We start from the raw sequence: 26,960 nt of genomic DNA on the forward strand, positions 1-26,960 counted from the left end.
AATAAATAAACTGGTTGCCAAGGGCTGGTGGGGAGGGAGGAATAAAGAAGTAGAGATGGGATTTTTAGGTCAGTGAAATTATTCTGTATGATACTGTCATGATGAATACAAGTCATTATGCATTTGTCAAAGCTCACAGAATATACAGCACAAAGAGTGAACTCTAATGTAATAATAGTGTATCAATATGGGCTTATCAATTGTAATAAGGGAACCATGCTAATACAAGATGTCAATTATAGAGGAAACAGGGAGAAAAGGAGAGGGAAAAGGGTATGTAAGAATTTTGTACTTTCAGCTCAATATTTCTGTAAGCCAAAAATTACTCAAATAAATAGTCTATTAAATTTTTAAAACTCAAAAAAAGTATTAGTCTCAATCTTAGAAAACAAACAAACATAAAACAAAGAAAGATCACTACACCCCTAGCATTAAACAATTGTATGTTTGATTTGAAAGTTGAAAGAATCCTTTAAAATGAAATAAACTAGGCAGCTGTGGTTAACAGGGCAGTCTAGAGAGTGTGTGTTGTTTCAATTACATCAAATAAGAAAGGAATTTAAAAATAAATTTTCTCTAGGCACATTTTACAGCCATGCCATCAACATCCAATCTGGGAAGTCAAATGCCCTAACTTGGCTCACACACCACCCGCCTTGTGTTGTTTGGCATCTGCAGTCCTGATGTCCCGGGCCAATGCCAAACCCTAACTTGGCATTGGCAAAAAGTGCATCATGACCTAACGAACTCAGGAAAGCACCGGAAAAGTTTAGCAAGAACTTTTCACAGATACGTTGTAGCAACAATCTAAGAAGAAATAATGTCAAAAACTGTTCAATTCTGTAATGTGCTTTAACGAGTTGCAGGAATGAGAACAGGCTGTGAAAGGTTTTTTCTGAGATATGCGGCCTCAGGCATGGTGGCCTGGCACGTGACCTCCATGGCTTGTATCTGCTATTCTCACGGCTGTGGCCACTTTCCCCTCCAGCCTCCTCTAGACTCCTCTAGCCTCAGCTCCTCCAATAGAGTCAGAATCTTGCTATTGATTCAGTTGGCTGAGGGTGGAGAAAAGCACTGATCTTTGTGGAGTACATCCCTTGTTCTTCCTTATCATCCTGATTCTCAAATTTCAAGGGAAATGAGGCACTATGCTCAATCTTGGTAGGTATCTACAGAGTTCCATCAGAGAGCCCCAGTTTTGAACAGAGCCCTCAGTTGAGGTAAACTACCAGGACTATAATTGATGTCCAAAGCACCCTGTTTCTATTATTCAAAATTACAAAATAAAGCAAAACAAAAACAAGGAAACCAAAAACCCAGATCTAGTAAAAACGAGAAAAGTCTCTGTATTTGTCCGTTCTCACATTGCTATCAAGAACTACCGAGACTAGGTAGTTTATAAAGAAAAGAGGTGTAACTGACTCACAGTTTCACAGTCGGTACAGGAGGCATGATTGGGGAGGCCTCAGAAAACTTACAGTCATGACAGAAGGTAAACAGCAAGCAAGCACATTTTCACATGGCAGCAGGAGAGAGGGAAGGGGGAAGTGCTACATACTTTTAAACAGTCAGATATTTTGAGAACTCACTCACTATCATGAGAAAAGCAAGGGGGAAATCCACCCCCATGATCCAATCACCTCCCACCAGGTCTCTCTCCCAACACTGGGGATTACAATTCAACATAAGATTTGAGTGGTGATGCAGAGCTAAACCATATTATTCTGCCCCAACCCCTCCCAAATCTCATGCCCTTCTCACATTTCAAAACCAATCATGCCTTCCCTAGAGTGCCCCAAAGTCTTAACTCATTCTAGTATTAACCCAAAAGTCCAAGTCCAAAGTCTCATCTGAGGCAAGGCAAGTCCCTTCCACCCATAAGCCTGTAAAACCAAAAACAAGTTAGTTACTTCCAAGATACAATGGGGGTACAGGCATTGGGTAAATTCTCCCATTCCAAAAGGGAGAAATTGGACAAAAGAAAGGGGCCATAGGCCCCATGCAAGTCTGAAACCCAGTAGGGTAGTCATTAAATCTTAAAGGTCCAAAATAATATCCTTTGACTCCATGTCTCATATCCAGGCCACACTGATGCAAGGGCCACACACATATCTGGGCTCCCAAGGCCTTAGGCAGCTTGGTGTTTTGGTTCTGCAAGTTTGGCTGCTTTTACAGCCTGGCATTGAGTGCCTGCAGCTTTTCTAGGCACACAGTGCAAGCTGTTGGTAGATCCACCATTTGGGGTCTGGAGGTCAGCAGTCCTCTTCTCAAAGATCCACTAGGCAGTACTCCAGTGGGGACTCTGTGTGTGGGGGCTCCAATCCTAGATTTCTCCTCTGCACTGCCCTATTAGAGGTTCTCCATGAGGCTCTGCAATTGCAGCAGACTTCTGCTTGGACATCCAGGTGTTTCCATACATCCTCCAAAATCGAGGCAGAGGCTTCTAAGTCTCAACTCTTGTTTTTGTGCACCTACAGGCCCAACACCATGTGGAAGCCACCAAGGCTTGGGACTTGAAGCAATGGCTTGAGCTGTACCTTGGCCCCTTTTAGCCACAGCTGAAGCTGGAATGGCTGGGATGCAGGGCACCATGTCCTGAGGCTGCACAGAGCAGTGGGACCCTGGGCTCAGCCCAGGAAACCATTTTTCCCTCCTAAGCCTGCAGGCCTATGATGGGAGGAGCTGCCATGAAGGTCTCTGAAATGCCCTGGAGGCATTTTTTCCATTGTTTTGGCTATGAACATTCAGCTCCTCTTTACTCATGCAAATTTCTGCAGCCTTGAATTCTTCCACAGAAAATGTGTTTTTCTTTACAACCACATGATTGGGCTGCAATTTTTCCAAACTTTTATGCTCTGCTTCCCTTTTAAATAAACGTTCTAGTTTCAGGTCATTTCTTTGTTTATGTAAATGATTGTAGACTTTTGGAAGCAGCCAGGACTCCTCTTGAATGCTTTGCTGCTTAGAAATTTCTTCTACCAGATATCCTAAATCATCTCTCTCAAGTTCAAAGTTCCACAGGTCTCCAGAGACACAATGCCACCAGTCTCTTTGATAAGTATAGCAAGAGTGACCTTTACTGCAGTTCCCAGTAAGTTTCTCATCTCCATCTGAAGCCACCTCACCCTGGACTTCACTGTCCATATCACTATCAGCATTTTGGTCACAACCCTTCAACAAGTCTCTAGGAAGTTCTAAACTTTGCTTCATCTTTCTGTCTTCTGATCCCTCCAAACTGTTCCTACCTCTGCCCATTACCCAGTTCCAATGTTGCTTCTACATTTTCAGTTATCTTATAGTAATACCTTTATAGCAATACCCCACTCCTGGTACCAATTTTCTGTATTAGTCCATTCTCACGCTGCTATAAAAAACTACCTGAGACTGGCCGGGCATGGTGGCTTATATCTGTAATCCCAACACTTTGGGAGGCCAAGGCAAGCAGATCACGAGGTCAGGAGTTCAAGACCAGCTTGGCCAACATGGTGAAACCCCATCTCTACTAAAAATACAAAAATTAGCCAGGCGTGGTGGCGTGTGCCTGTAATCCAGCTACTTGGGAGGCTGAGGCAGGAGAATCGCTTGAACCCAGGAGGCAGAGGTTGCAGTGAGCCGAGATCACGCCACTGCACTCCAGCCTGGCAACAGAGTGAGACTCCACCTCAAAAACAAACAAACAAACAAACAAACTACCTGAGACTGTGAGATTGGGTAACTTATAAAGGAAAGAGGTTTAATGGGCTCACAGTTCCACAGGGTGTACAGGAGGCATAACTGGAGAGGCTTAAGGAACCTTTAAAATCATGGCAGAAGGGAGAAGGGGAAGAAAGCACATCTTCACATGGCAGCAGGAAAGAGAAGGGGTAAGTGCTACACACTTTTAAACAACCAGATATCACAAGAACTCATTCATGATCATGAGAACAGCAAGGGGGAAATCCCCCCGACAATGATCCAATCACCTCCCACCAGGTCCCTCCCCCAACACTGAAGATTACAATTCAATATGAGATTTGGGTGGGGACACAAAGCTAAACCATATCAGTCTCTTAAGCAAAACAGAGAAAGTGTATGATTAATATAAATGAAGCTAAATTAGAAATTGGATTGGGGATTAAGACAACTATAATCTGTCTTCTGTCTCCTTCCATCCCTTTGTCCTCATGCCCACAAGCCTCAAACTGTACACTTCCTTATGTTGGCCTTGCCTAGATTTTTTTTGTTTTTTTTTCAAAAAGTCAGGGAACAAACATTATGGCAATGACATATATATTAGAAATATGTAAGAACGAATCATATGAAGCCAGGAGGTGGAGGCTGCAGTGAGCCGAGACCACACCACTGCACTCCAGCCTAGGTGGCAGAGTAAGACTCCATCTAAAAATAAATAAATAGAATTAAATACATAAAATTATATATATATATGAGAGAAACATTTCATATATATATGCAAAATGTTTCATATATATATGAAAACATTCAGATCTGGTGGGGCTTAGAGTAATTTTGCCATGTGGGAGAATGAATATACCACAGCCAGGCTAGCAGAAGTAGTATAGTTTATAATCTGGAAATAACCTTTAAAAGCAACAATTTCTGGCTGAGTGTGGTGGCTCATGCCTGTAATCCCAGCACTCTGGGAGGCTGAGGTGGGTGGATCACTTGAGTCCAGGAGTTCAAGACCAGGCTGGGCAGCATAGTGAAATCCTGTCTCTACAAAAAATACAAAAATTAGCCAAGTGTGGTGGCTCAGGCCTGTAATCCCAGTTATTCAGGAGGCTGAAGCATGAGAAAAGCTTGAACCCAGGAGGCAGAGGTTGCAGTGAGACGAGATTGTGCCACCGCACTCCAGTCTGGGCAACAGAACAAGACTCTGTCTCACAAAAACAAACAAACAATAAAGGCAGTAATTCCTAATAATTTTAGAAAATGAAACACTTTATAGATTGTTTAGAAGTCTGGAACACTCCCACCCTCTTCCTGCACAGCAAAGCTAAAAGTAAATGTAACTTTGTTTTTGACAACTTCCCGATAATTTAATGACATCACTTGAGATCCATGAGGACACTCAACATGTCACCAGACTAGCTTTGGAAAACAACAGCTGCAAAGACCAAGATATTATAATCGTACTAGTCTCTTAAGTGTCTTATTTCATTTCCTGGCCCTGTGGTTGACATATAGTAGGTGTTCAATAAATGTTTGTTGAATAAATGAGGAGAAAGCCACATATATAAAGTCCACTTTCTCGGATTCAATATTGTGTCACAGAGATAGGGAATGTCCAGAGCAGTGGTTTTCAAAGGGAAGTCCCCAGACCAGCAGCATCTCATCCTCTGGAAACCTGATAACACTACGAATCCCCCTCTCCATCCCACACAGAATTGGAAACTATGCAATGGGTTCAGCAGTCTGTCTTAACCAGCATTCTGGGTGATTCTGGAGAGCCCAGTGAAGTTTGAGAGCAATCTGTCTAAAAAGATCCCTTAATATGAGGTGTTTTCTAACCTCACATGCTAGCAATAACAATTCTATACCTGTAATTCCTTTGCCATTTCACTGAGAAAAGTCCTCAGATAAGACTTTACCAAGTCTTGCTGATGAGAGTTTAAGGTGAATTCAATGGCATCCAGACAAGAAGAAAAGATGTTTTTAGCCTAAGGGAGCCAAAATGAGCAGGGATTCAGAACCTCAGAGACTACCCATAAATGAATACAGTCTTGTGTGTGACATTCAGTCACGAATTTGGATAAGGGACAGAGAGGCCCAGTAGCCTTGCCTTTGTTCAGTGTCTGATTTGCACGTGCCTTTCTGAGGGAGATTATGCGGCCCTTGAGACTCTGTTGTAGGAACATGCTCTCCCTGTCAAATGGGAGACATCTTACCCCTTTATGATCATAGCATTGCTGTCTGGCGAGCTGCTTGCACTCCCTTCCAAACACAGGCGGCCCGTGTGAAGTGATTCTGTTGCATGGATCTGAGGTATAGTCTTGCCTGTTACAGTGATCTTGCCCCAAACAAGCTCAATTTCGTGTATCATTACAGGGTGACCAACTCATCTGTTTGCCTGGGACTGTCCTGGTATAAGCACTGAAAATCCCACATTTTGGAAAACATTTCTGTCACAGGAAAGTTGAGATGTTTGGTCACTTTAAGGATTAACGTTTTTAAGAATAAAATACAGCCTGAGTTTGCTTTCTGACAGCTGAATTGCTGCCAAAACCAATAAAATTTAGTAATGAGAGCAACTGGAAAGATAAAGGAAAATAATGAAGTAGATGGCATTAAAGAAGCTGCTAAGTGAAAGAAAATGGTGTGATTTTCTCAGGAGCCGTGGCTAGACAGGCCATGAAAGATCTGAAATCAATCACTAATGCCCGATGCCAGGTTCCATATGCTGTCTGGTGGCTCTACCACATCCCAACAGTGTGTTTTGCCAACTATGACCGCCCCCCCAGGAGGCCAGTAGAATACTGCTTGCTACTTTTGACCTTCAAAAAGAAATATGATTAAGGTATACTCACTGTAGATGGGAAGAAAACCCAGGACAGAGGTAACTCTTAGGTGAGGTATAACAGAAAACCCAAGGGCAGGTAGTGAGGGTTCGTTAACAAGCACAGGTCACAAGGTTAAACTAAAGCTTGTGTACTTTACATTAAGAAAATATAAGTAAAGGGCCTGGCATGGTACCTAATATAGGTACTAATGTACTACATACATTAGAGTTCCTGTTCTTTTATTCATAGGGGATTTTCTCAGATCTCCCTCTCAAACCCACTTCTTTTACTGCCTTAAAAAAAATGCTTAAAACCTGTTTTTTAGACCATAGCAAAGATGAAAAAGGAAGAAGGAGAAGAAAAGTATGTTACAAAAAGTCAGCTCATTAACAACAGCAAGAAACATCAGCTTTGTGTTGAGAGAGGAGAAATTAAACAGAGAATCTGGCACATTAACTAAAAATCATAATGGTCAAGGGTCATTTACTGCAAGGGTAGGTGGCCCTATTTCACAACAGTCTCTGAGGATTGCTCTGCATTACAGCCCAATGTGATAACTGCTGTTAATAATCATGCCCCTAGATACAAAGAATAAGGAGAATTGTGTTTGTGCACTCAATATGAAAGGTAATTTTAGGTTTGAGAGAGTTTCAGCTGTATGGAAAATGTACTTAGACGATTTCATTTCTTGATGATGTCTAGTTGGTTCTCAACTCCAAAGCTGGAGTTATTGTTAAAATCATAACCCAGATCATGCCACTCTCCCACTCACTGGCCTCCCATTTCACTGAGACTAAACCCTCACTACTCACAAAGTGAACCTCAGACCGACAATATCAGAACCCCCCGCAAGCTCATTAGTGCTGCAGAATCCCAGAGCCACTCAGACCTGCTGAATGAGAATCCTCATGGTATCTAGATCCCTAGGATGTTTGTTAGGACATTAAACAGTACGAACCTGCACTATCTGGCTCTTCATTTCCTATGACTCTACTTTTTGGTCTCTCAGCTCCAATACAGGGACTTCTACTCTTCATATCCATTCACGTTCTTTCCTCCAGGCCTTTATCGTGGTCTTCTGCCAGGAACGCTCTTCTCTTATTTACATGGTGAACTGGCTCACCACCCTCAAGCCTCTACTCAAACCTCACATTCTTAATGAAGCCACACTGTTTAAAAATACAACCATCCAGGCCAGGGGCGCGGTGGCTCACGCCTGTAATCCCAGCGCTTTGGGAGGCCGAGGTGGGTGGATCACGAGGTCAGGAGATCGAGACCATCCTGGGTAACATAGTGAAATCCTGTCTCTACTAAGAAAAAAAAAAAAATACAAAAGTTAGCTGGGCGTGGTAGCGCATGCCTGTAATCCCAGCTACTCAGGAGGCTGAGACAGGAGAATGGTGTGAAGCTGGGAGGCGGAGGTTGCAGTGAGCTGAGATCATGTCACTGCACTCCAGCCTGGTGACAAAGCTAGACTCCATCTCAAATAAAAACAAACAAACATATATATATACACACACACACACACATATATACATACAACCACCCAAACTCACCCTCTACACTTGGGCTACTCCTTATCACCCTTGCAGTTGTATTTTCTCCCCGTAACTCTTCACCCCTCTAACATCCCACATAATTGACTTATTCGTCTGCTTATTGTTTATTGTCTGTCTCCCTCTGCTACAGTGTAGCATCATGTGGACAGGGTTTTGATATTGACACAACATCCAAGTCCATGATTATTTTCTTCGTAATTCATTTTTATTGTATTCCACAAAATTATCAGACTGTGGTAAAATGGAAACCAACCAACCAAAAATTAGTCTTTTATAAAAGTTTTGAGAAATACTTGTCAGTTCCTGGCACATAGAGTTAATAATTATTTTTTGAATAAATAAATAAATAAATAACTAGAAGAACGAATGCCTGAAGTATAACCATTTACACAGTAAAACCAGATAAGGTCTGTTTACATTGTTGTCAGTCCTATTAAATAGTTTCACTGCTTGGATTAGTGACCAAGTGACTAGAATTATGCACTTCCCGGGTATATTGTGCTTTTCTCTTAATGTGAGCAATGAGTCAGCCCACATGGGCCAGTTAGGGACACTTGTTATACTCTGAAGACATTTAAGGCCCATATTTACAGACTTCTTTGCATGGCTGCTCTAAGCTGAGCTTGAGATGGAGTAACTTTAGATTTATTCCCTGCCTCTCATTCTCACCTCACCGACCCCTTCTTAGAATAATGAAGTTAGGCCTCACTGCAAGTTAGAAGGCAAACCTTCTGGATATTAGTGTTTTTTTAAACCGAAAAGGTCACAATATTCTCATTCAACCTTTCACAAAAACATGGGTTAAAATAATGGGTCATTTAAAGCACAGAATTAAACACAAAGGTATAATTTGCTAAAAGTGTTGCTTAAATAATATATTCTTGTTTCTACAACTGATAATATAAATGAAACAGAAAAAAAATTTTGTTCTTCATCTTGGTTGTTTTCTAAGATCAAGGGGAATTCGATTTACATATGTTTTCTCATGTCTTCATGTCTAAACTTTCTTTGCTTCTCCTGCCCAAAACAGCAATAGTAACAATAGTAACAAAATGAAATAGCTTGGATTATTTTAATTTCTTCCACTAGTACACTATATCTATTTGGAGGTTGTCTCAGAAACATTTACTTTGTTCTAGGATTGTTAGAAATACATTGTAAAACTCTTCTCTGATTCCTTACTTAGGTAAAGTTTCATTTCATTCTTGCTTCCATTATGTTTCATCACCACTTTGGATGCTCAAGAATTCAATTCGAGACCTAGGCTAGGTTGTGAGGAGAGAACTCATAAATGGGAAGACATGATTCTAGAGAGTTTTAAATCTAGTAGATGCATTAAAGTAACTATAAAACAAAGCAGGATGTGATAAGTATTATAAGAAAGAGTAAAAGAGTAGGGAGCCATTGTGGACCTTGAAGAATGGAGAGGATTTTGAAAAGTAAATGAGGAAGAAGGATATGTGGAGTAGAAGAGGCAGCATGAACAGTCACAGAGGAGGGAAAGAACATACCAGGCATGTTCAGAGAAAACAGAATAGTTTGGAGATTCTGAAGCACAGAATGAAAAAGAGAGAGCAGTAGAAGTTAGAGCTAGAAAAGATTAGGACCAGAACAGAGAAAGCCTTGAAGGTCATGCTGGGATACTAGGGAGTCACTGAAAAGTGTGGAGGGAGAGAAGATCACGATTAGGATTTTGCTTTAGAAATCTTAGGTTTCTGTTGGCATAAGATAAACTAAAGGAGAATGGAGGCAGGAAGACTACTTAGGATGCTGTTTATAAGGGTGTAAGGGGCAATAATGTTGATGGTGGCAGACCCAATAGAAAATCATTTAGACTGAAAGGGAGAGACAACTCTAGAAAGAACGTGCATATAAGCCATTTATAGCAAATCAGATGTGTTACTTATTAATACATTTGACTTTTTAAGACACTTTCCTAAAGAATGGGAAAGATTATTGTAATCCAACAAGTCTCTTTTCTTTTTAATAAATTCAAAATGTAATGTATTTTTACTTCCCCAAACTATCACACCAAAACTTAATGTCTTACCAAAAGAACTTTATTTCTCTACCTAGTATTCATGTTCATAGATTAACTCTGTATTTATATAATATCAATAACAATAATTACCATAACAGCATCTGACATTTACTAAACCCTTACTATGAGCCAGACACTATGCTATGCCCTTTACTTACACTAGCTCATTTAATCCTAAGTGAAACCTCTCAGATATGCATTACTATTTCCCTCACTTTACATGAATAGGTACTAAGGTAAGGAGTTGCTACCTAGCTTGATTAACACAGGAGACCCAGCCAGGCGCGGTGGCTCACATCTGTAATCCCAGCACTTTGGGAGGCTGAGGCGGGTGGATCACGAGGTCAGGAGATCGAGACCATCCTGGCTAACACGGTGAAACCCCGTCTCTACTAAAAATATAAAAAATTAGCCAGGCATAGTGGCGGGCGCCTGTAGTCCCAGCTACTCGGGAGGCTGAGGCAGAATGGTGTGAACCTGGGAGGCGGAGCTTGCACTGAGCAGAGATTGCGCTACTGCACTCCAGCCTGGGCGACAGAGCCAGGACTCCATCTCAAAAAAAAAAGAGAAAACACACACACACACACACACACACACACACACACACACACACGAGACCAGAGATTTGAATCCAGGCAGGTCTGATGCCAGAACCTGCCAGTATGGTTTAGCTATTCAACCATACTTAAAATTTTTCTTTTTAGGAATTACATCTATTTAAAAATAGAATACCAAGAGAGAACAAAAACTAGATAGGACAAATGGAAAATAAATAGCAAGATGATAGATTTAAACCAAAACATATCAATAATCACATTAAATATAAATGCTCTAAACACTCCAATTAAAATATAGAGACTATCTGTTTGGATAGAGAAAAGCACCAACCAAACTCTTGCATAATGAATTTGCTCCATTGTACTGTTTTTCCCCTAAATTCTCTCCTCTTTTTTTGTACTACTTTTACCCCCACTTCATTGTGACCTTATTCCTGAATACTGTCTGGCTATGAGGAAAATATTTCCTTTGTCAGGTTTATCATTTACTACACGTCCATTTAAAAGGTTCTGCTATAATGGACTCATCCTCTTGTCTCTCTCCAAGAGTTTAAGATCCATATAGACTGACTGAAGTCATAACACATTTATTATGCATTTCCCACTTCATACTGTGCTACTTTGTCACTGATAAACAAGCTAAGAAGACAACTGAAGAGATCTGAGAAATTACTTTATATTTCAGAAAAACAGATGAGGTTGACATTAAGTGTAACATCAGGAGCATTTCTTTTCTTGGAAAGGTTCACGTAGTCCTTAATATCTTCTAACTTGTAAATATTTCTTACAATTATGTTTCTATTTTATCTTCCAGAAGCACTGGTTATAGCTGCATGCAAACCTGAAACTGACTTTTACTATATTCTGTAGCAAGAAATTTAGAAAATGAGCCAGAAACAGTTGTTTCCCAAAGGCATGTCTGTCTTCTTGAGCTCAAAGAATGGCCATGTTGCCAAAAGGGCAGAACTACTTTCTAAATCCATATTCTTTATCAACTGCTAGATTTCGACCCTGCATGATCTGCTCCACTAAAAGCTGGTCAGCTGTTTATCTTCCCTTTAATAAAATGAAATTTTAGAACAGTTTCCTAGTTTAAGGTTAAGTAAATGGAAAAGCATGGACTTTGATGTTCATTATCTTAAATGACATGGGTACATGGTAAAACTACCTTTAATACAAGTTTTACATCCAGCATGTATGGCTTCCCAAAAGTTTTTGCCAACATTTGGTCATATTACTATCTAATTGAGTCCTGCCCAAAGTACGCAAACAAGCAAATGGTAGAAGCAGCATGCAATTCAAAATGTTCTTCTTACCAGGTTTTTGAGGGGCTCCCCAGAGACTCAGTCCTTGGTGATCTGGAGCAGGATGGCATATCCGAGAAGACAGCAAATCAGTCCCAGAAATTGAGTGCTTCAGAAAAACCCAGTAAGAGAAATATTATTATTATCCTCTGATGAAACAGCCTTAAGGACATGGCTTCTATTTAACGAAGGGGCACTTAACCCTGACTAAAAACAAGAGGCTATGTATATTGGAGTCATTTGTAAGTTGCTCCCGTCTTGCATAGACTTGAATGGAGGTCCTCTCCTTGGGGCAATTAGAAGCCAAGTCTCAACATCTTTTGCTTCATTCATTTATTTCTTCTTCAGAACGAGTCAACCTAGCTTCCTGTTAAATTAATTATAGTCCAGAATATAAAACAGCTATGTGCTGATTTTCACCTATACTTATTTTTTATCTCTAAGAAAGAAAAAAGAAAACCTATAGGAAGGTATTAATCTGCTTAACATTTCTAAGTACATCATCCAAAGGATTTTGTTTTTTTAATCTTACATATGCTCAGCAGAGTTACTGGCAAAAACTGTACATTTTCTTCATTTCATCCTTTCAACATCAAATAGTAGGCAGCAAAAATTGGATCAGACTTCAAAGCCTGCTGTGGGCTCCAAGTCACAGAGAGACGCCTCCATTTCACATATTGAATTCGAGCAGGATATCAAAGTGCTACCAAAGAACCTCGGGTCCTTACTCAAAAAGAGGCTCTAACATCTGTAGAGAGTGGAGTGCACAGACAAATCACCTCAGGGAGCAGCTAACATTTATTCTCAGCAGCAAATTTCCAGGCTTTTGATTCTCTCTCTACTGTACCTCCCTGTCTCTCTACTGAACCAAAGTTCTTTAGCAAGCTGGGCTTTTGTCTCAAAGACTTCAAAATATCACTAACAGTTTCAAATTTGGATGGCCCAACCAAGCAGTCACAGACAAGCTTCATGCCTATGAACTTGGATGAGTCTGAAGGAATGACACACAGTTACTTTGGAATCACAATATCCAGCTACCTTGTTTGCATGTCCTGTGAAGATATCGCACCCTTTTGGAGAACTCCGGGCTTGTGAATGCCTGAAAAGATAACAATAATAATAATTTCAAAAGACTTGAAAATAATAATAGCAAAACTTAAAGAGGATTGTGTCAAAGATGTATCAAAACATACTCTTTATGCTTCCATGGTTTCCCATTTCAGTCCTGGGTTAAAAGGACATGGTCACCTTAAGAAAATGAATCCTACTAGGTGTTGCTCCTACATGTTACACACATCCACAGTCTGCCTGAATTCCTAAGATCCAAGGAACTGCTCCTTTTAAAGTTGTGTGATTGGCTTTGGTTTAGTGAGCTGTAATGGGCTTCCACAACCTTTACCAAGGAGCCAACTAAATGGATGCTAAGGCTACACTTCCTGCACAGCACATGAATCACATTCATGGCTACAGAATTTAAAATGGATTCTGTAATCAAGTAAGTTTGGGGAATGTTAGGTTGGGCATAGTTTAAAAGGTTTCCTTACTGCAGGAATAATCTTTTAAAATTACAATATACATTTATGGATCTCTATAGTAAAGATCCAGGGGGGATGCAGGGTGTCCAAAAGTAATTTGACCAAGAAGCTTAAAGTGATAACCTATTAACATCTAGTAAAATTGTAATCCTTCATGGAACAAAGTTTGGAAAAATCAATTGGTCTGGGTCCTCAATTTTTTATAATCAGAACATGTTGTATAAGAGTGCGCTTATAACACACAGATAAAACAGGAGCCACTCATAATGCCTTTCAGACAGAACCAGCAGATGGAAAGCACTAAGTAAAGAAGGGAAATCTGTGTTCTGACCCCTGCCTCACACACATGCACACATGTGACATGCAGGACACAACAAACATGTGACTTTGGGTAAGTTTCTATAGCATTCCTGGTCCTAGTTTTCCTCATCTATAAAATGAGGAGATTGAGATAAATTATTCCTAAGGTCTCTAACAATTTTTTATTATTAATCTTATTCTTTACTTAAATTGACAAATTCATTTCCATATATTTATTTGTGGACATTACCTTCAAAATATATATTATAAGCAATATTCCCATTTAAAAATTACCACATCAGTACCTGGAAGGAGGGGACTATAATTCTATATTTATTTGTGTGTATATTTGCTTATCATATGTCTCCCACAATGGAATGTAAGCTACATGAAGTCAGGGACTGGATCTGCTCTAGTTCACGCTCTATGTAAGTACCTACCCAGTGCCTGGTACATAGTAAATGCTCAATAAATATTAACCATTTGAATAAATAAAACAATGATTAGTCAATCCACAAAATGTGGGGTCATGTAGTAAGAATACTCTTACTATTAAAATTAAATTAACTATCATTTATATACTACTTCATTTTAAAAAATGCTTTTAAGTATTTAAGAAAGCTTCACAACCATTTGGTCTAAGTACTTTAATTGTATATATTATATAGATGAAGAAAGAGGTTCAGAGAGGTTAAGAGATTTTTTCCAGGTATCATGGTAAATACCTGGTAGAACAAAGGCATTTACCCATGTTTGTCTGACTCCAAATCCTCTGCTCTTCCTCTGAACCATAATATATTCTATACCCTTCAGTATCTAAGCATTGGCCCAAAGTACTCACTTCTGTGTGGCCTAGGCAAGTCCCAGTAGCTGTAACACACCTATAGGATGGGTGGAGTCTAAGATCCTCTAGGAGAAAGTCTAATTAAGAGAGTTTAGCTGTTGAATTACTGCCAGGCCTCCAATTTATGCCTTTCCTGACCCCTCAAAAACTGAACCTCTTGACAACTCCTCTAGCTTGTGTGGCTTTTCAGAATCCAAAGTCATTGGTAGACACCTCCCAACTCTCCACAGGGAGTCGGCTTCTCTGATTCCCTCTTCATTCAAGCCTTTGGAAGAATCCAAGGCAGCTCAATGTAATGTTTGTGTGCGTTTAAGAAAAGTCAGTGGCAGAGGTCAGGGAGTAGTGTCTACAGGCAAATAAATTAGAAAATACTAGATTAGCCTATAAGATTAGCCTAGGTTTCTTTCCTGAGAGGCTTTCTGGAAACTTTAGTTTAATCATATGTTCAACGAGACTTCAAGAATGGAAAAGAATGGGAGACATTTCCTAGACATTATTTTAACAATGGACCCTTCTCCTTTGTAGCATGTTGAGGCACTACTGATTCTTAGAACACATCTTGCTTTTAAGAAAATGGTACAAGTCAGTTTTCTTAAAAAATCTAACTTGCAGCTGGAAACCATCATTCTCAGCAAACTATCACAAGAACAGAAAACCAAACACCGCATGTTCTCATTCATAGGTGGGAACTGAACAATGAGATCACTTGGACTCAGGAAGGGGAACATCACACACCGGGGCCTATCACGAGGAGGGGGGAACGGGGAGGGATTGCACTGGGAGTTATACCTGATGTAAATGACGAGTTGATGGGTGCTGACGAGTTGATGGGTGCAGCACGCCAACATGGCACAGGTATATGTATGTAACAAACCTGCACGTTATCCACATGTACCCTAGAACTTAAATTAAAAAAAAAAAAAAAACTCAAAAAAAAAAAAATCTAACTTCCTCAACTCCTTTCTAGAGTTGTTTTTTGTTTTTTTTTTTTTTTTTTTGCCTCAGGGATATGAGACTGGATACTGCTCTGTAATCCATCATTACCAAAATAAGGAAAAGCACAATAATAACAAAAAGCCATGACTCAAGCTTACAATCCCAGCTACTGGGGAGGTGGAGGTGGGAGAAATGCTTGAGCATAGGAGTTCAAGATTAGCCTGGGCTATATAGCAAGACCCTGTCTCTATTTAATTGAATTTTTAAAATATTTTTTAAAAAGAAAGAAAAAAAAAGCCAATGCTTATTGCATGGATACAGACCACCAGGCACCAAGCAAAGCATGTTACATACTGCTGACAGCAACTTGGATTGGTTCTTTTTGGTTTTTGTTTGTTTGTTTGTTTTTTGAGGTAGAATCACATTCTGTTGCCCAGGTTAGAGTGTAGTAACATGATCATGGCTCATTGCAGCCTCCAACTCCTGGGCTCAAGTGATCCTCCCACCGCAGACTTCAAAGTAGATGGGACTACAGGCATGTGCTACCACCACACCTGGCTAATTTTTTATTATTTGGAGAGATGAGGTCTCACTATGTTGCCCAGGCTGGTCTCGAACCCCTGGCCTCAAGCGATCCTCCTGCCTCTGCTTCCTAAAACAACCTATTTTTACAGATAAAGGAGTTAAGCATCAAGAAGCCAGTGATTCGCTTCAAATCATAACAGGTAAGCAGTATACCATAAGACTACGGTATACTGACTATGGAAAAGGCGATGCCAGAGAGAAATTATCAGGCCAAAATTATCAATTGTTGCTGGGTGTGGTGGCTCACACCTGGCATCCTAGCACTTTGGGAGGTCGAGGCAGGTGGATTGTTTGAGTACAGGAGTTGGAGACTAGCCTGGGCAACATGGCGAAACCCTATCTCTACTAAAAATACAAAAAATTAGCTGGGCCATAGTGATGTGCACCTGTAGTCCCAGCTACTCAGGAGGCTGAGGTGGAAGCATCGCCTGAGCCCTGGAGGTCGAGGCTGCACTGAGCCAAGATCACACCACTGCACTCCATCCAGCCTGGGCAGCCGGAGTAAGACTCTATCTCAAACAAACAAACAAAAAAACATTAATTGCTGATAAATCATTAGACAAACAATTAATAGGGAACAGGACATTCATATGGCGCCAAAGTACCACCATACCAGTGATTTACCATTTTCTTTCATTTCACAAGAGGAGCAATGTACACTGGAGAAATCAGAAGGTCACTATTTTAATGCAGTGCTCAATTTTAACACCACTAATGCCACGACAACATTGTCTTATAATGTGAAGCAACATGACGTATGTGATATTGCCCATGATGTATTTTTTCCTTTTGGTCAAAAACATTTAACTTAAATCGGATTAAGTCCTTGGATCTAACTTACAGTCTACATAAAACACAGGGCATGGGGGACAAGCTGGATGAGACCACAGGAAGCAAGCAGCTAAATACAGAAGGTGAGCTATTTTATGAGATAATTCCATTTTATGGCTCGATCCTCTGGAAAAGTCGGTGTTATGAAAAAAGTGACTACTCTATATCAAAAGAGATTTAGGTGAAATAACGACTCGATGCACTGTAACATTCTAGATTGGATCCTGGCCTGGATAAACATGTGCAAAGGACATTCTTAGAATAATTGGGAAAATTTGACTATGTATTGGTATCAGATGATATTAAGGAATTAATTCATTTATGAAGTGTGATACTGTTTTTTGAATCCCTAGGAAATTTTTTTTAACAAATAACACTGTCCTCGACCTCTGTTGGTAATCTGGGCAGAAGCAGTGAATATGGCTATCAAAGTGTGGTGAATAGAAAGCAGTTGTCCCTCTTTGTATAATTCATCTCATATTTCTAGGGCTCCGTTGGCCTCTTGGAAGCATAACTGAAGTCTCAAACAGATTGCCTCCGGGGCTCAACCGCTCCACTGAAGTCAGTTCACTGAACTGTGGGTTCTAGGGGAGACGGAAACTCTCAGTCACCGTTGAGAACCCTTCTGCTGGGCATCTGTCCTGAAAAGGCCCCCAGACAAAACTCACATCTAATTCCCTCTCTTAAACCCGCATCCCAGTGTGAGCGGATGAGGGGCAAGGTGAAGGCTGGCTCCTGAGTAGCGGGCTGCTGAGAATACTCAGCATCTCCCTTCTTCTGCAGCAGAGATCCATGCGGCCAGCTGGCTCGGTCACGCTGTGCTGGTGGCACTAGGTGAAGTCACCGTGGTCCAGGGACTGGGCCTCAGCTTCACAGGCTCCAAAATTCAATTTGTCAGTTCATTGAGGGATGATGATTTTGGGGAGAGCTGAGTTGCAATAACCAACCTCAAAAGAGTCATATTTGAAATGTAGAATATACCAGCGTGATTTTACAATGAACGGTATGATCCAGACTATACTTTTCCTCTCACTGGTTGGCTGATACACTCTGGAGACTAAATTACACGTTAGAATTAAAGCAAAAGAAGCAGGGTGGTCTTTGAGGATGTATCTGATCAGTCAAGCTTGTCTAGTAACTGGCCTTTTTCTATTTTAGGGTTAGAATCAGTACCTTTTTGGTTGGATAGATGTTGAGACACACTGGCTCCCCTCAGATTCTCCATTTTCTAAACTTTACTTAGTTTCTTTGTGTACTTTTTATTAATTTTGATAAAGTTTTCAAGATTATTTTTTATCAATTTTAAGTTAGAATGGCTTGGAGACAAACTGAGAAATCCATTTATTTGTTCACACTTGAAAGCATACTCCAATTTCAAAATAGCAAATTCAACGTTGGTTGATTTTTGTTAGCTTCCCATTGTCTCTAAATTTCGGAGAATTTCTCCTAGTAAATTTATGTCTCATTTGGTAGCCCCAAAAGAAAGGCTAATCAGCATAACCAAGTAATTTGTTTCTACTTTTTTGATAACTTTGAACGAAAACCAAAGAGCTCTTGGCTGGGCGTGGTGACTCAAGCCTATAATCCCAACACTTTGGGAGGCTGAGGCGGGAAGATTCCTTGAATCCAAGAGTGAGAGATTAGCTTGGGGAAGATGGTGAAACCCTGTCTCTATGAAAAATACAAAAACTAGCCAGACAGGGTGGCATGCCCTTGTAGTCCCAGCTACTCCGGAAGCTGGGGTGGGGTGGGAGGATCATCTGGGTCTGGGAGGTCGAGGCTGCAGTGAGCTGTGATTGTGCCATTGCACTCCAGCTTCCCCACCAAAAAAAAAAATAAAATAAAAAAAATAAAAAAAAAATCAAAGAGCTCCTAATAAGAGAAGGCCAATTTCTTATTCCCAAGAAGCAGCAGTAAAACCACTCTGCAGAAGATATGATCAGACCAGAATTATTCCTATTTTTGAGACAGGGTCTAACTCTGTCACCCAGGATGGAGCACAGTGGTGAGATCATGGCTCACTGCAGCCTCAACCTCTCAGGCTCAGGTGATCCTCATATCTCAGCCTCCTGAGACCAGGATACTTTTTCTTTTTTTTTTTTTTTTTTTTTTTCCAGACAGAGTATCACACTGTCATCCCGCTCACTGCAACATCCGCCCTCCAGGTTCAAGCAATTCTCCTGCCTCAGTCTCCCAAGCAGCTGGGATTACAAGCGCCCACCATCATGCCTGGCTAATTTTTTGTATTTTTAGTAGAGACGGGGTTTCACTATGTTGGCCAGGCTGGTCTCTAACGCCTGACCTTGTGATCCACCCGCCTCAGCCTCCCAAAGTGCTGGGATTACAGGCGTGAGCCACTGCGCCTGGCTGAGCCCAGGACACTTTTAAATAGTAGGGCCCCCAAGAATCTTGAGGGAGGCAGGTTTCAGATAAACAATTCATATAACTTCCTTTATGGAAGTTATTACCATAAGAGATAATAGAAAGCATACACATCTTCAGAAATGGTTTTAGTAAATTCAAATTATGAAGGTATACATTTAAGGAATGACATCAGAGAAGAGGACACTGTCCATTATTAATGATGTAGTGCTGACTTAAGTGCCAACAGGATTTTCATATGAACTTGGCATAGTCTTGAACCCCAACTGGCAACTCAAGCATTCTTATTTAGTTTTTATATGGAATTTGAACATTCCAAAGACTAAGGGTATAAATGCGGAAGAACACCCAGATATGAATCCCCCAACATTGTCATTATGTATCAACTGATTTGCATCAGTTGGGTATTATTGGATTTTTTTCTTACTTTATGTAGTTATTTAAATAGCTTTGAAGACACAGAGGATTGGAAGGTAACAAATGTCTTAAGAAAAATACAAACTATCTATTGTGTTATTATGTGTCATTGTGGGTTAAGTTAAAAGGCACCCCAAAATGTGTAAATTAATGCACGTTTTATTACAAAAACCGGAAAGCTAGGATTTATAGAACACTTTTGTTTCCTATTCACTGCCAGCACCACCACCACAAATAAGCTTTTGTCAAGTACCTACAAAATCTCCAAGGGCTGTATTCTGATTTTCATGCTTTTGAATGTTCCCTCTTCTCTTGTTCACCTGGTCATTGCATTCTTACCCTTTAGCACAGGTGTCAGCTCCTCTGAAAAGCCTTTTCTGCATCAACTCCCCCATTTACTTCCACTCTAGGAAGAATTGGAGGCTGCCTGCTGTATTTACAGAATATATTGAGCATAACCACACTGAAAATCGATTTGCAACTGATTTGTCTAGTGCTACTTTCTGACCATCTAAAAGTGTCTGCAAATCACCTACTGAAAGCATCCTGTATAAAATTTTCCAAGGGAGGACAGCAAACCAGAGCAAGTACCACAAACCACTTGGCTTTTGAGATATCAGAGCTCTAGGTATTGCTGTGCTCATTAGCTTTGTATTTTATTTTTTAGCTGATGAAAATGCTCCAAATTCCCAAGTTGTCTGAATATTCACCAGTCACTAACCAATGAAAATGTAGTAATATCTGCCTTTCACCCAAAGTAAATGACTAAAAGAACTGATGGCAAAAATGTTGCTCTTTTTCCCGTTTTTCTGATCAAAAATTATTTTGTATGATTAAAAATAATACATATTTATTGTTGTACTGTATAAAATACAGATATTCTATGAGAAGAAAATAAAGACTAGGGAAAATGTCCATATCCAGATATAATTTGTTTCTTGCATATATCTTTTCAGATACTTTTCTATGCACATAAAATATATTTTTAAAAATAATAGGCCAGGCGCGGTGGCTCAAGCCTGTAATCCCAGCACTTTGGGAGGCCGAGACAGGCGGATCACAAGGTCAGGAGATCGAGACGATCCTGGCTAACACGGTGAAACCCCATCTCTACTAAAAAATACAAAAAAACTAGCCGGGCGAGGTAGCGGCGCCTGTAGTCCCAGCTACTTGGGAGGCTGAGGCAGGAGAATGGTGTAAACCCGGGAGGCAGAGCTTGCAGTGAGCCGAGATCCGGCCACTGCACTCCGGCCTGGGCGACAGAGCGAGACTCCGTCTCAAAAAATAATAATAGCTCATCATATTTGTCATTTTAACCTACCTTTTATCATTTTGAGCATCTTTCCACATATTTGTATATAACACACATACATGCACAGGGACATGTATATCATATTTATAGCTATATAGTCTTCTATTGGGTGATTATCAAGATTTAACTAATCTCTTATGTTTGGATATTTAAGTTGTTTATAAATTTTTCACATTATAAGCAATGGATCATTAAATATTTGGTGCCAGAGTTAGGAGTGCTTATCCAGTTATCCCCCTAGGATAAATCTTATACATAAAGCTGTCAGGTCAAAGGGTGAGAAACTTTTTTTCTATTTTAAAGTTTTGAAATTATGTCATCAAGTTCTCTAAAAAGCAACAAAAATTAACACTCATAGCCACAAAAAGTATGAAAGGGCCCATTTCCTGTCACATTGCCAGCACTGGGAATAATCTGTCTTTTAAATCTTTGCTTATCTCTGCAAAGCATGCCTCATTATTATTTTAATTGGTATTTCTTGATTTCTAAAGAGGAAAAACATTATTCCTGGGCTTTAATGTGTGGTATGAAGGAAATACAAAGAGCATAGGAAAGGAGAAACAGTAACAGTACAAAATAAGATCACCATTATTGCAGGAAAATAAGGGAAACAAGAAGGAATAAGCTTCACAGGTTTTGTATTATTTTTTTCTCATTAGGTTTGGATACCCAGTAACTTTTAGAACAATTCTGAATGCATGCACTGCATCCCACCCCAATCATTACTGAATGAGTTGAATATGCAAGTTACATCTAAATATATGGATATTTGTTTGCTCTAAAACACACAATTATTTTAAGTTTTAGAACATGGCTCAAGGACAAATTCATCAGAAGGGCTCAAAAAGGCTGATGACTGTCTCATAATGCCATTGCTCTAAGTTAGCAGTAGTTAGATTTATGCACTTATGCTAATTTCTCAAATCCCACTGAGCCCTTTAAATGTGATCATATTTGTTTGCCTCATTGCTTTTCCCCAACCGTGAGCCCATACAGTCTTAATTTGCCAGTCCTTGCATTCTCATTTATTTTCTTTTCCCTCCTTCACTACTTTACTGCAGGCAGCTGTCACTGTGTAAAAGTCTAAGGTAGGAGCAGAAGGCTTTTCTTCATTCTGCTGAGAATGCTTGCTTTATTGGAAAAAAGAACACTCAACTGAGAGCTGCCCATAAAGCTTATTTCAGTTCTTTGTCAGCAACCAAGGGAGCTGAGAGGAAGTTCGGGGATAAAACAAAAGATGCAGTAGTGAAGAAGGGCACTGTGATCTGAAGGGATGCAGAGCCATGGGCCGAGGGCCACAGCATGGCTAGAGCAGCTGAGCTTTATGTGGGCTCAGGTGGAATTTGTGGTGTGGCCTGGGTGATGGTGATGGAAGCAGCTTCCTTTCTGTCAGGCACTGTGCTGAGGACTTGGCTGGACTATCCATTTCAACCCATGCCAGTGCTAGCAGCATAAGTCCCCCAGTGTTCCCAATTCGCAGACCAGGAAACTCACACTTGGGCTATTTGAGTAACCTAGGTCATAACCAGATACAAATCCTGATCTGGCTGAACCAGAGCCCATCCTCTCAGCCTCAGCAGCATTTTGTTACTGGACTCTTCCAGATAGTCACACAATTCTAGTAAGGATCTTAATGAATGATTCCTGGGGCTACTAACATTCAGTTCTAGACAATTTGCTAGGAGGCAGATTAAATGAAGCCCAATGATATCTGGAGGTATAACCCCCTGGCCTGACCTTCTATTTATCTTGCATCTATGGACTTTTACTAAGATTATACACATCTTACCGCACTGAAGGCTCTCATCTGGTGGCAAGTCTCCTTGAGATTTTGTATAAGAACAATGTGTATGACATGTGCAATATAAGGTCTTCTATAGGCTCCCAGACATCAGTCATTCAGCTCCCAAGTCTTTACTGAACACCTTTAAATTTGTCTCCTACTATTGTTTAAGTATTGGGGATACAGCAGAGGAGATCCAATAGTCCTCTGCTCATGAACCTACATTCAAGTGACAGACACAAATTGAAACAAAAAAGTAACTATGTAGCATATTAAATACAACTAAGTGCCAAAGAGGAAAATTAAAGCAGGGAAGGGGGATAGAAGGTATTGGAGGCAGGGTCTGCAATTTTAGATTGAACGGCTATGGAAAGTGATATTTGAATAAAGACCTTAATAAATAAGTAGGAACTGATATCCCTGAATATGGTTTCAAAAGCCCTTAAAGGGCAAAAAACACTATGTTATGGCATGTAGAGGTCAGAGGAATGCTAGAAACACTTGGTAGATTTAGCAATATATTTCATGATATACAGCCAGGCTATATGCATACATATTCATGATACATTAGTTCTAAAATACTTGAACTGGAGTTGCCAGATAAAATACAGGACACCTAGCTGGGTGTGGTGGCTCATGCCTGCACTCCTAGCACTTTGGGAGGCCACGATGAGAGGACTGCTTATGCTCAAAAGTTTAAGGCCAGCCTGGGCAACATAGTGAGACCTTGTTTCTACAAAAAAATTTATTCAGGCATGGTGGCGCACATCTGTAGTCCCAGCTACGTAGGTGGCTGAAATGGCAGGATCACTTAAGCCCAGAAGGTTGAGGTTACAGTAAGCCAAGATTAGGCCATTGCACTCCAGCCTGGGTGACAGAGTGAGGCCCTGTCTCAACAAAGAAACAAACAAACAAACAAACAAACAAACAAAAAACAGGACACCCAGTTGAATGTGAACTCCAGACTAACAACAAACACATCTCAGAGATACTGTGGGTTTTGTTCTAGACTTCCTCAATAAAGCAAATATCGCAATAAAGTAAGTCACACACATTTTTTGGTTTCCCAGTGCATATAAAGTTATTTTTACACTATTATCTATTAAGTGTGCAATAGCCTTATGTCTAAAAGATGTACATACCTTAATTTCAAAATATGACTAAAAAATTCTGACACAGAGACATGAAGTAAGCACATGCTGGTGGAAAAATGGCACAAATAGACTTGCTTAACACAGCGTGCGACAAACCTTCAGTTCATAAAAAACACAGTATCTGTGAAGTGTAATGAAGCAAAAGGGAATAAAGCAAGGTATGTTTGTAACGATTTAGTATAAGTATGTTCAAATACTTATTTGGACATACTTATACAAAAAAGATTATTTGTTGTTTCTAGAAAATTCAAATCTAAGTGGGTATCTTGCATTTTTATTTGCCAAGTATGGCAACTCTAACTTGGGCAAATCACCTCTCCACTTCTTCATCAGCAAAATATAAATAAAAACTCTTGCCTGAGCTAAGGAAAAAATGATTACATTTGTTCTCCTGGGCAGAACAAAATAAAAACACAAGACAAGATTTTAAAATAATTAGAGATGCATATATAGTCGGAAGTTAGAAATAAAATATATACTTAATAATGTGGTTACTTATGTTTATGATTTTGCACGTCTGAAAGACAAATCCGTAAACATGGAAACTTCAAGGGAGAATAATAATGATGAGGTATCTGTGTGGCTGCCTTTCTAGAATCTGTGCTTTTCCTTTGGGTGGAGTCTTAAGGTAACTTGTGGGTTAAGCTACTTTTGAGTTACAGTTCTAGCATTTTAAGACTGAATTAGGCCAAGGCATAGACTTGTGGAGAAAAAGGAAACTTCAGAGACCATTTATTATACCCTTTTCATGCTGTAACTGGGGGATGTTCTTTTCACCACTGCCCTACCCCCCCCCCCCCCACAAAAGATAATATTTAACCCAGTTTTCCTCTGTTAATTCTGAAAGCAGTACTTAGTTCAGGGAAGGAGAAGTAAGAAGTGCTGAAATGAAGTGCATGACGCACATGACACTAAATGATGGGGTCCAAGGACAAGTGAGGGAGGGGGCGTGAGAGAAGGGAAGGACATTTTCAGAAACTTTCACAAACGAAAAGCCTAAACAAGATTGTGTGCAGGGGGTGGTGACTAGTCAGCAATGTCACAGCAGAGAAGCTTGAGGACCATCACCACGCAGGGCAATGGTGACGTGGAATAGACTTTTAGGTGTAATGGAGAGGGATCAAGAGTCTAAAGAGAAAGTGGCTGATGAACTGCCCTGTCTAAAGGGCAAGAAGTGGCATTGACTTGTTTTTTTATTGCAACTTTTTATTCTGATTTAATCATATTAATATAAAAGATGCAAGAATAGTATAAGGAATCCTATATATTCCTCAACAGACTTACATATTTGCTTTGTCCTCTCTCTCTGTACTGATACATACACACACAAACATGCATAATTTTTTTCTGAACCATTTGAGAGTCAGTTGCAAACCTGATCCTTTTTTTTTTTCTTTTTTTGAAACAGAGTTTCACTCTTGTTGCCCATGCTGGAGTGCAATGGCGCAATCTTGGTTTACCACAACCTCCACCTCCCAGGTTCGAGCAATTCTTCTGCCTCAGCCTCCCAAGTAGCTGGGATTACAGGCACCTGCCACGATGCCCAACTAATTTTTTTGTAGTTTTAGTAGAAATGGGGTTTCACCATGTTGGTCAGGCTGGTCTCGAACTCCCGACCCCAGGTGATCCGCCCACCTTGGCCTCCCAAAGTGCTGGGATTACAGGCATGAGCCACTGCGCTCAGCCTACCTGATACTCTTTTATCCCTAAATAATTCAGTGTGTGTGTTTTTAAAAGGAAGGGCATATTCTTATATGATCAGAATACAATGGTCAAAATCAGGAATTTAATATTAATATGACACTATTTTCCAATCTACAGATTGTATTCAGTTTTCCAAATGTTTCAATGGTGTCTTCTATAGCAAAAGAAATTCCTAGATCATCTGTTGCATTCAGAGGTAACATTCTTTTAGTCCCCTTTCATCTGGAATAGTTTCTTAGTCTTCTGTCATGTTTCATTTTGGAACCTACAGGCTGGTAGGCCGGTCATTTTGTAAAGGCTCCCTTCGTTTGGACTTGTCTGCTGTTTCCTCATGATTAAATTCAGGTTATCCACATTTGGCAAGAAATTCACAACAGTGATGTTGTCTTCTTCTCAATGTATCATATCAGGAAGCACATGCTGTCAGTTTGTTCAGTGACTGGTGATGCTAACTTTCATCACTTGGTTAAGGTGGTTTCTGTCAGATTTCTTCACTGTCCTTTTGTAATTAATAAGTTTCTTATGGGGATTTACTCTGAGACTATGCAAATAGCTTATTACTCCTCAAACTTTCACATAGTAGTGTTGGCATCCATTCGTAATTATTGCCTGAAACAATTATTATTTTTGTAGTTGCCAAATGATGATTTTCTGTTTTCTTAATTTCATCTACCTTTATTATTTCATATTTTATTGTAAGGAAGAGCTCAGCCTCTTCCCTTCCTTCCTTCCTTCCCTCCATCCATTTATCCATCCATCCATCCATCCATCCATCCATCCATCCATCCATCCATGTGGACTCATGATACCTTATTTTATTCAATGGATTATACTCTTTAGTCATCATTTACTTTGATACTCATATAGTCATATAGTTTGGCACTGGATGATTTTAAAGGGTTGGGAGTAACAGACTTCAAAATGAGCACTTTAGAAAAAAATGCATAATACTAAGGATGACTTAAAGTGGATGCCTCAGAGATAACAACAACTCCTCTAATCACGACGCTTTGGGAGTGCTTTTTATACATCAGATGAGATACTACATACTTTGTATATGCTACCTCATTTAACTTTCATGGCTTGGTGAGGTACATATTGTGCTATTTGATCTTCCATTTAAAGATGAGGAGACTGAAGCCTTGAGAAAATAAGTGGGTTTATAAAGTTCTAACCCTGTAGTAGCAGGTCTAGTGGACTGTAGGGCCCTTGTTGTCAA

At 40.0% G+C, this 26,960-nt stretch overlaps 1 protein-coding gene across 1 annotated transcript in view; it reads right to left on the bottom strand.

Moving 5' to 3' along the window:
• MYO3B (myosin IIIB) overlaps positions 1-26,960 on the bottom strand; it is a 498,102-nt gene that overhangs the window by 96,504 nt on the left and 374,638 nt on the right. The window contains exons 31-32 of the mRNA XM_050751472.1: positions 12,997-13,057; positions 11,971-12,067 (exon numbers count right to left, since the gene is read on the bottom strand). Coding sequence (XP_050607429.1) covers positions 11,971-12,067; positions 12,997-13,057 — 158 coding nt within the window. The remainder of the gene's footprint in view (positions 1-11,970; positions 12,068-12,996; positions 13,058-26,960) is intronic.

The sequence above is a fragment of the Macaca thibetana genome, chromosome 12 (genome assembly GCF_024542745.1).
Source record: "Macaca thibetana thibetana isolate TM-01 chromosome 12, ASM2454274v1, whole genome shotgun sequence".
Lineage (NCBI taxonomy): Eukaryota > Metazoa > Chordata > Mammalia > Primates > Cercopithecidae > Macaca > Macaca thibetana.